General features: G+C 48.2%; 1 protein-coding gene across 1 annotated transcript in view; it reads right to left on the reverse strand.

Moving 5' to 3' along the window:
- Nucleotides 1–13,722, reverse strand: part of LOC146356133 (uncharacterized) — a 33,969-nt gene that overhangs the window by 12,840 nt on the left and 7,407 nt on the right. The window contains exons 3-5 of the mRNA XM_084830020.1: nucleotides 12,745–12,868; nucleotides 10,061–10,927; nucleotides 6,269–6,352 (exon numbers count right to left, since the gene is read on the reverse strand). Of these exons, the coding sequence (XP_084686146.1) occupies nucleotides 6,269–6,352; nucleotides 10,061–10,927; nucleotides 12,745–12,868 (1,075 nt within the window). The remainder of the gene's footprint in view (nucleotides 1–6,268; nucleotides 6,353–10,060; nucleotides 10,928–12,744; nucleotides 12,869–13,722) is intronic.

Raw genomic sequence — 13,722 nt, forward strand, 5'->3', positions numbered from 1 at the left:
GAGGCTGGGAGTTCCATCAAAAGGGGCCACCACGCTGAAGGCTCTTCTCCGGATGGACTCCAGTCAGGCCAGAGGTGCACGTGGAACCATCAGGAGCACGCCCTCCGATGACCTCAGTGACTGGGCAGGATGATAGGGGGAAGGGTGCTCCCTCAGGTGTCTTGGTCCCAAGTTGTTTAGGGCTTTATATACTAGTACCAAAACCTTAAACATGGCCCAGTAGTGAATAGGCAGCCAGTGCAGTTCCCTCAACAAAGGAGTTGTATGCTGAAAAGGGGCAGCTCCTGACAACAGCTGAGCTGCTGCTGCTGAAGTGATCTGGACAGCTTGAAAGCTTGTACATTTTTTTTGTATATAATTGTATATTATTATTATTTATTACATTTCTATACTTCCTCATAGCTGAAGCTCTCTGGGTGGTTTACAAAGGTTAAAACATTAAAAGTACAATATGCAAAATTTAAAATATAAAAAACACACAGACAGTATACAAAAAGACAACATATCGGTGTGTGTGTGCCTGTCTATATCATTTATATAGAATTAAAGGTAAACTCAAATCACTATATGGATTCTAGAATTTTTCTTATGCCTGCCTTTTTCTTTTTTTGTATGACTTGCTTTCCGTTGCTCCAGAGGACAGGACTAGAGCATCCTGGTTGTCTCTGAGTGATCTGCAGTAGATCGCAAGGATTTCTGACTCCCAACTGTTTCACAATGACAGCATCAAAATGATTCCATGCTCATCCTAAATTATACTGCTTAAAATGGAAGAAAGCTTAGGGTAAGCAGGAGTGGTTTTTTTGAACATAAGGACTGTGCCTGCCATTCAGTTCAGATACTCAAAACCAACTCCTGAGCTCAGAAGTCTTTCATTCAAAGTGTTTCTTTTGCACTGGGTTCAGGCTGGGGAATCTCAGGATTCTTAGTAAAAAAAATCCTACAAGCCTGATGTCTGCCCACCCCTGAATTAGAACAGAAGGCTGAAAACTACACTGTAGCAGATTTGGGCTAGACGTTAAGAGGATCCTGGCCTTGACAGAAAACTGGGATCTAGTCCTTGTCTCAACAAACACACAAAAACACAGACAAAGAATTATTCAAACCCAGCATTTTAAAAAGGTTTTATTTATTTTCTAACAATGTATAAGAGCCTTTGGAGAAGTGGGGAATGGTTTCCGATTAGGGAAAATGAAGTATGTGTTGGGAATGGGCCAACTGAAGAAAAGGGGGGAAAAACAGACAGCTTGGTGTGGGAGAGATCAGGAAAGCATCTTCCTGTTTAGGGGCCACCTCTTCCTTCATCCCCTCTGGGGGTGAAGGTGAACTATAGCCTGATCCATGAGAGAGACAGAGAGAGACCTTTTGATTGTTTGTTTTCCCATCATCCTGCTTCTCGAGCCCCATAAATCTGGACCACCAACTTGTCAACTGCCAAGGCAAGAAAAATAACAGGGTTAGGAAGGAACTGATGTAAAATAACTTTAAAAGCACATTGCATTAACTTGGGCGCTTACTATAACATATCCTTGAGAAACTCCCAAGGATGCAAGAATATATGCTAAGGGCCCAAACCAGTGCAAACTTAAAAACACTTTTTTTACAACATGAGAGAGGAGGCAGGATCGGGACCCTGCTGGGCAGCGACCAGGGGGTGGGGTAACTCTCTGCCCTCCCCATGGCAATCCTGACCAACGTTCCCACAACCCCAGCTACCAGTTAGCCCTGGAAGGAAGATTCCATTTGCAATTTTCAGGAAGTACAATTTTCGTTGGAATCGCAGCACTATCCTCATATCCTTGCCCACCATAGTCCTGATCCTGCTCACTCCCATGATGGCTGTTTAAAGTAAAAAAAAGAAAAAGGAAAAAAGAAAATCATAGAATCATAGAATAGTAGGGTTGGAAGGGGCCCACAAGGCCATCGAGTCCAACCCCCTGCTCAATGCAGGAATCCAAGTCAGAGCATCCCTGACAGATGGCTGTCCAGCCTCATCTTGAATGCCTCCAGTGTGGGAGAGCCCACCACCTCCCTGGGTCATTGGCTCCATTGTGGTATTGCTCTAATAGTCAGGACGTTTTTCCTGATGTTCAGCCGGAATCTGGCTTCCTGTAACTTGAGCCCATTATTCCGTGTCCTGCACTCTGGGAGAATCAAGAAGAGATCCTGGCCTTCTCTGTGACAACCTTTCAAGTACTTGAAGAGCGCTATCCTATCTCCCCTCAGTCTTCTCTTCTCAAGGCTAAATATGCCCAGTTCTTTCAGTCTCTCCTCATAGGGCTTTGTTTCCAGCCCCCGATCATCTTTGTTGCGTTCCTCTGAACCCTCTCCAGTTTGTCTGCAGAACTGGACACAGTACTCCAGATGAGGCCTAACTAGTGTTGAGTAGAGGGGAACTAGTACTTCCCGGGATTTGGAAGCCATGCTTCTATTAATGCAGCCCAAAATAGCATTGGCCTTTTTTGCAGCCACATCACATTGTTGGCTCATATTCAGCTTGTGATTGACAACAATTCCAAGATCTTTCTCGCTTGTAGTGTTGTTAAGCCACGCATCCCCCATCTTGTAACTGTGCATTTGGTTTCTTTTTCCTAGATGCAGAACTTGGCATTTATCCCTATTAAATGTCATTCTGTTGTTTTCTGCCCAGCGCTCCAGTCTATCCAGATCACTTTGAATTTTGTTTCTGTCTTCCAAAGTATTAGCTATCCTGCCCAATTTTGTGTCATCCGCAAATCTGATCAGCAAAAGAACATAAGGACATAAGAAGAGCCCTGCTGGATCAGACCAAGGGTCCATCTAGTCCATCATTCTGTTCCCACAGTGGCCAACCAGCTGCCCATGGGAAACCCACGAGCAGGACATGAGTGTAACAGTCCCCTCCTGCCCATGTTCCCCGGCAACTGGTGTACACAGGCTCACCGCCTCTGGTACTGGAGGTAGCACATAGCCATCAGGACTAGTAGCCATTGAGAGCCTTGTCCTCCAGGAATTTGTCTAACCTCCTTTTAAAGCCATCCAAAATAAGAACATAAGAAAAAGTCCACCTTAAGTACAATCATGCAGTTAATGATACGTCAGATGTATCGAACCTCTTTCAAGTTTCAAATTCAAGTTCAGTGACGCTCTTGGAGGCTGCATTCCAGTGGTGGGCATGGCCAAAAGCAAAAGGGGTGGAGCCAAATACAAGACTATCAGCACAAAGGTCTTATTGTCAGTAACTAATCCTTAGAAGAAACATGTCAACCTCTTAGAGCAGAATTCTATTCAGATGCCCATCAGCCTCCGAACTTGGAGACTGACAGGCATCCTATGCAGGGTAGGAGGAGCGCGGAGGGGATCATTGCCTTAGTGCTCTTGCCCTGCATTTTCGCTAGATAGGCAATTTTGCCTGTCTAGCTGGGGCTCTGCGGAGAGGAAGGAAAAGCAGCCAGGGCAGCCGGAGGATTAGTTGTGAGCTGGCCACCCTGGTCTCCTCCCCTCCCCAGCTACAGAGCTGCCCCCTTTCCTTTCTCTCTGAGCTCGCCTTTGCAAGCTTGTAGAGGCAGCCGGTGCCGTTCTCTCAACGCTGGCTGAGAGGGGGCGGAGAGCTCAGACTCCTGAGTCCAAGGTCGGAGTGCTGTCTCTGGCCTGAGATCCATTAATCCAGACTATCCAATCCACCCCCCCCCCCCGTGTCTAGGGGTCATAGGATCGCTCTCTTAGAATGGAGAAAAAACTACATTGATGGTCAGATGGCATGGCATCTGGGAAACCCCCGAGAGCCGGATTGTGACCCCCAACTGGGCTGGATTTAGCCTGTGGGCCTGAGGTTTAATACGCCTGCATTACATTTAGTTTGGCAAGAGTCAGGCTAGTTGAATGGAGCTTCTTCACGTGAGTTGCATTTATTTATTTCTAAATTTAAAAAAACGCCCTGCCATTTTTTATTTATCCTGTCTTAGTTTCCGCTATAAAAGCCTTGGAAATGGTTTAATTCGAAATTAATGCTGAGATAATAAATACAACTTAAAGAAACTCCAGCTGGGCCAAAAATGTCCTCTGCCTCCCCTTTGCAGGGCCATTTGTCCAGCGAAAGCAGGGAGGCAGGTATTGTGAGAGGTATTTGGAGGGTTGGGGAAAACTTTGTATATTTTGTTGGGCTGGGGGTTAGCATGATAGATATCATGTAGCAGAGGCTTACCGTTACTGGTTCAATGGACTACTTTCAGGTAAGTTTAGCCCCAGGTGGTAAAGCCAGGACATTGGAATACAAGAAGAACCGTGCTGGATCAGACCAAGGGTTCATCTAGTTCAGTGTTCTGTTCACACAGTGGCCAACCAGATCTCCCAATGGGAAACCCACAAGCAGGACAGGAGTGGAACACCACTATTCTGCCCATGTTCCCCAGCAAATGGTGTACATTGGCATACTGCCTCTGATAGTAGAGGCAGCAAATGGCCATGAGGACTAGTATCCATTGATAGCCTTCTCCTCCATGGATAATTAGTCAGTAATCTAAATAAACTTATTCAGTTACCCCTTGCATAAGGAGAGGGGTAAGGACTCTCCCTGAAGGACCCCAAGGATGTTACACTAGCCCTCCCTTTGTGTGGTGTGAGTCTTCAGGATATGTGGATTTTGTCAAATCTATTCCATCTGTGTTTTGTAGATTGTCAGGTGTCTTTTGTTCTGCTATCCGCTCACTGACAGAATCGGATTTTTCTACCAGGATTTTGTTCTAGTTGTGCTAATTTGCATTCGTGCTCATTTGCATCTGCACTAATTCTCATTAGCGCAAGTGTGAATCAGCGCTAATACACAACTGCGAATTAGTGCTAATGCGCATTCATGCTAGTGTGAATTAGTACAACCCCCACAAGTGAAAAGCCATTCTGAACGTCTGCAGAATCTGTATAACTCGGAAAAAGCCAGTCCGCTGCCGAGCACGGACTGGATTCGTAGAAATCTGAACTCATTTGAATCTGTTGCAGATTTCTCCAACATCCTTAGTATGTCTGTGTGTATTTCAGAGGTGGAAGATGTGTGACTTTCCAGATGTTGCTGGCCCGCAATCTTATATTATTTTGATATTTTTATTGTTGTCTTTTTGTCGTCATGTTGTTCTTGAACTTGTTTGGTTTTATGATTGTAAGCTGCCCCGAGGGCATTTGTCAGTTAGCTGGTATACAAATCTAATAATAAATTGGGCCTGGCTAGTACAGACAATGGCGAGGGATGATGTGAATTGCAATCCAACAACATCTGGAGAGCCACTCATTCCCATCCACATTTGGTCATACCTAGAGCAGACCCATTGAAATCAGTGGGACTTGAATTGGTCATGACTACATTAAGTCCCATGGATTTCATTGGGTCTACTCTAAGTATAACTAAATCTGGATCCAGCTATTCGACTGCAAGCCATTCTATTGGACTGCAAATTGCCTTGCATGCATTGGCAGAAATATATATATATGTATTTGTTGTTGTTGTTTATTTGTTTAGTCACTTCCGACTCTTCGTGACTTCACGGACCAGCCCATGCCAGAGCTTCCTGTCAGCCGTCGCCATCCCCAGCTCCCCCAAGGTTGAGTCCGTCACCTCCAGAATATCATCCATCCATCTTGCCCTTGGCCCCTCTTCCTTTTGCCTTCCACTTTCCCTAGCAATATATATGAATATGTATATGTATATGTAGAGCTAGCAAATAAATAAAAGGTGTTGCTAACTAAGTACTCCAAACCACAATAAAAACCAGCAATTGCACATCCAGTTTATAAACTGTAAAATATTTTTTTCTATCAGCGAACAGATTTTAGGATGTGAAACATTTCAGCACAAAACACCAGTTTCAGTCCCTGGCGTTTTGCATTTTAAAGTCTGCTTGCTGATTTAAAACATTCCTCAAAAATTTATACACCAGATGGGCGATTGCTAGTTGTCTGTCGTGGCTTGGAGTGATGTGCCATGAGCATCCCATCACCTACGCATCAGCTGGCTAAATAAATAAATGGGTTATGCGATGCACCGCTCTACCTCTCGGGGCTGTTGTTAGCCTTCCCAGGTATGGAATGTAAAGCACACCGACCGAGCACTAAAAAGGGCCCCCCATAAAGGTTCATTATTTTAATGGTCAGTCTATTCTCCTTACGCTGGCTGCTCATGCTCCCGACGGTGCCCCCCTGTTCGCATCTCTTCGCTGCTGCTGTACGGACCGCACACACACACACACACGGCCACACAGGTGGCTGTTCCTCAGTTCCGGATGTCTGCTCGTCTGTCAGCAGGAAGGGCCTTGCACCTCCACTTCGTCGTCGTCGTCGTCTTCCTCGCATCGCTCCAGTTCACGCCTTCGGGCTCGGTACGAGGCTGCGAGCGGACAGATGGAGGAAACAGTTTCATTTTGGACGCTTGCTGGGGAGTTTGCCCTTGACCGGACACCTTGTTGGGATACGTGGAAGAGCACATAATCCTCATCGTGATTTCCATTGCAGAGGCTTAGTCCAGGGGTGCAAAACGTGCAGCTCCTGGGCTCCAGGTGGCCCCCCAAGTCCTGTCTGGTTGACCCAAGCCCCCAGCCCCTGGTGGTACCAAAAAAGAGGGGTGGGGGGGGGAGGAAAACCTGCTCTAGGGATGGGCTCTATGGTTGCTGCCATGGAAACCTCCTTTCTAGAGCTCCCTAGGAAGCACTGCTCGAAAGGATGCTCTAGGAAGGAGGCTTCTACGGCAGGAACCAGAGCCCGTTCCTAGAGGGTTTGTCCTCTTTTTTTCAGAGGAGGCAGAGGTAAAGGAAGGGTCAAAGCTGTGAGTGAGGGGTGGGGAGAAGTGAGTAGATTTGGATGTGAGTGGGGCTATACATACCTACTTGAAAGTGAATCCCATTGAACGGAGTGGGACTTACTGCTGAATAGACACAGCCAGCGGAGGCTGGTGGCTCCGATTTCGGCAGGTCTGTGAATCCACTGCAGGTTTCCGTCAGAACCAGCCAAAGCTCTGAAGGAGCTATCCAGGGTGCTGAACCTATTTTGGGGAGAGGGGTTGGGCACTGGGTCCAGCACCCAGGATCACTCCTTTAGAGTTCTGGCTGGTTCTGATTGAAACCCGGAATGGATTCATAGCCCTGCTGAAATCGGAGCCTTAACCCCCCCCCCCCGATTATGCATAGGATTGTGCTGTAATGAAGGACCGTGCAGTAGCTCAGTGGACGTCATGTGTGTTGCACGCAGACGGTCCCAGCCTTGACTACCATCGATACAGCACATGAGTGTTGAACATCGGGCTCGCCTGGAGTCCCAATCCTGCCCTCCGGGATTCCCTAGAAGACCTTCCCCTGGCCCTAGAAGACCCTCCGCACCCCCTTTCCCCAGCCACCTATCAATTGGTGGCTTCCTGGCTTTTGCACAAGTTTTTCCCCCCACCCTAAAAGGATAAAATGCATTTCCTAAGGATCTTTTTTTAAAAATTCAAAATCCTCTCCTAAGGCTTAATCACTGGCAGTAGGAGTGTTAAGCTAAAATAGGATGGTATTCTGTTATCTAATATTTAATAGGCTTCTTATTTAATAGGCTAGTATATTGTCATGGCTGCCTGTCAGTTACCAAGCTACGTACAAGGTTGTTATTGTCATACATACCCAGGCGACCTTTAAGATCGTCAGAGGCCTGGCTGGTCATCCCATGGACTTATCCCAGTTTAACATCTACATGAAACCGCTGGGGGAGGTTATCCGGAGGTGTGGGCTGAGGTGCCATCAATATGCGGATGACACCCAGCTCTACCTCTGTTTCTCGTCAAACCCAGGTGAGGCAGTGGCTGTTCTGAATCAGGGCCTGGGCACGGTAATGGACTGGATGAGGGCTAATAAACTGACACTCAATCCAGACAAGACGGAGGTACTGTTAGCGGGTGGTTCGTCTGCCTGGCTAAGTGATATTCAACCTGTTCTGGAGGGGGTTGCACTCCCCCTAAAGGATCAGGTTTGTAGTTTGGGGGTGTTCTCGGACCCAGAACTGTCACTTCAGGCACAGGTGAACTCAGTGGTACGGAGCACTTTTTATCAGCTTAGGCTGGTATACCAACTACGCCCTTATCTGGACAGAGATAGCCTAGCTACACTAATCCATGCTCTGATAACTTCTCGTCTGGATTACTGCAATGCGTTATACGTGGGGCTGCCTTTTAAGACGGTCCAGAAACTTCAGCTGGTCCAAAATAGGGCAGCAAGATTGTTAACAGGGACTGGCCTGCGAGCTCATATTACGCCAGTACTTTTCCAACTGCACTGGCTGCCAGTCCATTTCCGGGCCTGATTCAAGGTGCTGGTATTAACATTCAAAGCCCTCAACGGCTTGGCGCCAGGTTATCTGAAGGATCGCCTCCTCCCATATGTGCCTGCCTGGGCCTTAAGATCATCCTCAGCGGCCCTCCTCTGTGAGCCCCTGCCAAAGGAAGTGAGGCGGGTGGCTACTAGGAGGAGGGCCTTTTCTGCTGTGGCACCCCGGCTGTGGAATGAGCTCTCTAGTGAGGTTCGCCTGGCACCTACATTGTATTCCTTTCGGCGCCAGGTGAAGACCTTTTTATTTTCCCAGGCATTTTAGCTTTCTAGACTTTTAGCTTTGCGGTTTTAAATCTGTATTTTAAATCTCTGCATTGCTGCTAGGTTTTACTCTGGTTTTATTCTGGTTGTATTGTTATATTGTGGTTTTAATATTTTTATATTTTATATTATTTTACTGTGTGCTTTTTGGTTTGAATTTTTGTGAACTGCCCAGAGAGCATTGGCTGTTGGGTGGTATAGAAATGAAATGAATAAATAAATAAATCCAAAAATTAACAGAATGCCACCATTCAATACCCCGATGCAGGGCCTTCTCGGTAGTGGCACCCACCCTTTGGAAAACCCTCCCTTGTGCAGTTTGGGAGGCAGAAACTGTGGCATCTTTCAAACACCTCCTGAAAACACACTTGTTCACCCAGGCTTTCCCTGGGCTGTAAGTACATTAATCGTGCCGCTCCATCTTACTGCTCCTTTTATTATAATTGGAAGTGTTTTAAATGTTGTGTTTTTAATATTGTATTTCAAATGTGATTTTAATATATGCAAACTGCTGAGAGATCTTATTATATTTAGTGGACTATAAATATCACAAATAAATAAAAAATAAAAATTTCTGGTATCTAGGGTCCCACCCCTTCCGTCTATGGCCCCACCCACCACTAGAATGTGGCCCTTGGGAACTTCTCCAAAACTGAATTTGGTCATGGGGCCTGAAAGAAGTTTGACCCCCCTGATATCGTGCCATCAGTCTGCATGGTGCTTTGCAGAGCGGAAGTGGGCTGGTCTCTGCCCCAAGGAGCTGCCAGTGTAAAGCATGTAAGAATGTGAAACCATGTAACCTCTACTGAAGAAGAATCTGCCATTTTCAGAGGCAGCCTGTTCTGCTATAGAACAGCTCATATCGTCAGGAACTTAATCAATCAGATGTCAGGGTGGACACTGAGCCCATAGAATCCCAGAGTAGTTCTGATTCTGAGGAAGAGCAGTCGCTCCTGGGAGGGGAGCACGCTCCTCTTTCCCAGGGCCAACAGCTGACGGAGATTCCTCCCACCAGCATTCCTAGCTTAGATAGCAGTCCTGGGAGTGACAGAGCGCGGGAAGCAGACTTGATGGACGCGCGACGCCGACACAGAGAGCGGCGCCAAATGGAGGGCGCAGAAAGGAGGCGTAGTGCCTGGTTGGCGCACAAACAACGGCTGCGCCCAGAGGATCCAAGGGAAAAGGGGAGGGACTCTCCCTAGTCCTCAAGTTCAGGGGTCTGCCAGCAATTCCCTTTCAAACAGGGACCAACTCTTCCAACTTAGGGCATAGGTACTCTGCTGCTCAGATCTAGTTGCAGACGGTATAGTTGTTAAGTTGTAAAAGAAGAATAAAGCTTTGAAAGGAATCCCTTTGTCTGTGTCTGGACTTGGCTACTGGATTAGACTGAGAGAGGCCTCCAAGGAGCCCTTGACATCAAAAAGCCGCAACCAACTCCCTTCCTCCCCTCAAGCTTGCACAAAACAAACGCTTCGACTTACCTGGCAGGTGACGATCTTTGAAGGGGGGCCGCCCTGCCGCATCCCACACCCCCCGCATCCGGTTAAAATAAGGTGGTATAATGCTGGGCCTCTCTCTCCCTTCTGCAGCAGGCCGGCCAGCGGCAAAAAAGTCCGTCTTCAGTTGTTTCCACTTTGACCTCAGCTGGTCGATGTTCCTGGTATACCCCTGAGCCTGGAGCTGGTCCTTAATTTTCTCCCAGTGTTGCTGTCCCCTCTGGGAACTGCTGCTCATGAGGAGAGCCAAGGCGGGGCTGGCCTTGATGCCATTCAACAGGGCCACCACTTCTTTGCCCTCCCACCGTTGACCGCGGATCCGAGGAACCATTTTGTGGAGTACGGTGGCTTGGCCTGGACAATTCGTGCTGAGGCCGGGTGGGCACACGTGCTGGGCGCTACACAAATACAGCCGCTTGTACGGCTTTTCCCCAATGTGGCTTCTCTGATGGACGACAAGCTTGGAGCTACAAAGGAAGTATTTCCCACAGATGTGGCATCTGACCGGTTTCCCTCCGGTGCGAGTTCTTGGAGGGATGCCAGAGCTTCTAGGGTAAGAATCATATGGGTTTCGTTTCCTTCCAGGATCGATTCCTACCGGGACTGAGGCCATGGTTTCGCTGGGGATCCGGCAACTTCCTCCACAAGGAATGGATTCGTTGGCTTCCTCCACAAGGTGGATTTCCTGTTGACGCTCTGGTCTTTCCTGATTCGCCGAGGCATTTTCCTGCATGCAACACTGGGAAAGGGTCTCCTCTATTTTCCACACTGATGTCCCATGTGGACATCCCGTTTCAGGACCTTCTGGCACATATTCCACCTCCTCATTTATGGTCATCCACCCTTTGACTGCTGGAAAAATAAATGAGATAATTTATTTTTGGGGGCCCTGACATTTGCGCAAATGGGGCCAAATTTTGTTTTTTATTTTTTTTTCAGCCCTAGGAATTTGCACCAATTTCTTCATTATTTTTTTAATTATTATAACTCCCCCCTGCCTGCCCCAGTTTTTCTCAGCTGAAACTATCTATAGCCTTGCCTTGCCTATTGCCTTGTATGTTTCATCTATCAAAGGGAAGGAAGTGTACTAGGAAACACACAAGGCGAATGACAAGGCAGGACTGCATATAGGCTAGTTTGACAGCTGTTGAAGGTTGACAGGTCAGCGGGGGAAAGGGGACCAGATCAGCCCCTTAGCAAACTTATCCTCAAGTTTTGAAGTGTGGAACTGACCCTTGGGGATCCCCACCTTCCATTTCATAGTTCCCTGAGTCTCCAGCAAGTGGTTTTAAGACTTAGGGTCTACCACGTTTTCCAGGCTCTTTACTACAAATGGGAGCCAAGAAATGGGGATGGATCCTAGATCAGTCTTAAAATGCCTTGCTAGAAACTCAGGGAGGTGTGCAATGGAAGCAGGGGACCTCCAAGTATTAAATCAACACTTCAAAACCTGAGGATTACCTTGCTGGTCCCCTTTTCCTGAGCTGTCAAGAGGGTAATTGTGCACAGCTCTAATAACTGGCTAAGCTACTGTGATGTCACAGAACGTACTTGAACATTCTAGGACAAACTTGTGTCCATTGCAACAAAGAACTTCTTTTTTTTGCAATAAAGAAATAAAAACACATGTCAAAACAAATGCATTCTAGAATCATCTACAGAATCTCATGGGTGTTTTTCAGCTTTTCTTTTCCACTCTCTTTTTCCCTAGGTTATCAAGGACTCTGGAGATCCGAAGGACAAAGCAGCTGCTGAACTCTCTGAAGCAGGAGTGGGCAACTTGTGGCTTTCCAGATATTTTGGCCTGCAATCCCCATCAACCCTAGCCAACATAGCCAATCACAGGGATGATGGAAATTGTAGGCCAAGACATCTGGAGTGCCAAAGGTTGCCCACGCCTGTCATGAAGGGAAAGAAGGGGCCTGTCATGCCGTACCTGGAGGAGGATTCATCTGAGGAAGAAGAGGAGGGGGTCAGCCAGCACAATGGGCCCCAGCCAGAGCTAGGCAAGGAACGGGAGGCCTTGGCTGACAGTCCTCCCTTGGAAACATTACAGGAGCAGCCTGGCCCCTCTCGAGCAGTTCCTGAATTTCCCCAGATGCTGGAAGCAGAGCCTGAGGTAATCCATCCCGCTGAACGGCGTAGAATCAGACACGAGCAGCAAAAGAACGAAAGGAAGTTGCTGCGTGGGGCCTCCCTTAAAATCAGCATGCTGACCTGATTAGCCAGCTGTGCTGATTAATGACCAGCCCTCAGTCAGCCCAGCCGATGCCAGCTCTCTGCTGCGAACAACGGTGCCTTAACCTCGGCACTGCATTTCAAGACGCCAGACCTGACAGGCTCCTAGACCCTCGGCTACCCACCTGCACGACGCTTCTGGACAGCCCCCGACCAGCCTTGACGCTTAATAAAACTGACGCTTGTGAACTGAGCTTTGGACTGCCTTGACCTCGCCTCTGCCCGCGCTTGCAAAACCTCCTTGGAATTCTGGTGCGTGACCCCGGACTGAACGGGTTGCTCTCTCACTGCCGCTCTTGGGGCTATCTGCGCCTTGCCCAAGGGCCCTTGGCAGTGCTGACACAGGGCAGTGCCACAGGTAGGGCCAACCAAGAGAGGACACTCTGAGCATCCAAGAACTCAAGACACACAAGAGGGGCTCCCCTCCTTACCCAACAGGCTGGCATCTCCGTCGTCAACTTCCTGCTTGGTCGCCATGCACAGCTGCCTCTGCTCAGCCACGGCTGGAGGCTGGCCTGCTTCGGAGGAGCTCCCAGCCACCTCCTCAAGGACCACCTGAAAAAAGCAGGAAGAATTCCTGCCAGGTTAGAGCAACGCTGGGGAGCCTCTTTCAGCCCAAGCGCTGAATTCAATTTCAGAGAAGACTTCAGGGTCTGCATTCCGGGGTGGGTATGGCCAAAGGCAAAAGGGGTGGGGTGAAAGCACCCCAAATACCAGCATATTTTAGACTGATACTCTTTCTGCCAGTAACCAAGTCTTAGGAAAGGCATTTCAACCTTTTGGAAACGGGGGGGGAGGGGGGGAGGAAACCATTAAACAATCAGCAGTTGGGGGAAAGGGGAAGAGTGTGGGGCCACCTGGGGACTCAAGAAAGGCCGGACTGGGACCCCAGGAGGGTTGGATTTGTTCTGCAGGCCCGAGGTTCCTCACTCTTAGGGTAGAGCGCCGGGGCCGAGAAGGCAAGTGACACGCATGAGTCCTCACTCCTGCCCCCTCCCCGTTTTGTACTACAGCAGGCCCATTGCCACGGATCGGGGAGAAACAAGAACTGCGTGACTTTAAGAAATACAGAGTCTTTTGAGGTTTGTGGGCAGGTGAGTGGGGGTGGGAATCAGATCTAAAAAATAAAAACAAACCAGGATCAGCCTGGCTAACATGCAGCTGACCCAGGAGGAGGAGGAGGTTTTGTATGTGTTTGGCTGCTTGAAATCAAGAAGCTCAAGACAAGGGACGTTGGAGGAATCCATCCAGGGGGTGAAGTTCACTGAACTTTAGTCAGCTCAGTCTCCCAGACTTCAGCTCGCTTTCCTGCAAGCCGGCTCAACTTGATCTGCATCAAGTTGGGCCAACTTGCAGATTTCCTTTTTAAAAACAACTGTATAAACAGCAACTTGCGCAACTTGCGGCTG

This window comes from Heloderma suspectum, chromosome 2 (assembly GCF_057233095.1).
Source record: "Heloderma suspectum isolate Gila_16-S chromosome 2, 16-S_ref, whole genome shotgun sequence".
Classification (NCBI taxonomy): Eukaryota; Metazoa; Chordata; class Lepidosauria; order Squamata; family Helodermatidae; genus Heloderma; species Heloderma suspectum.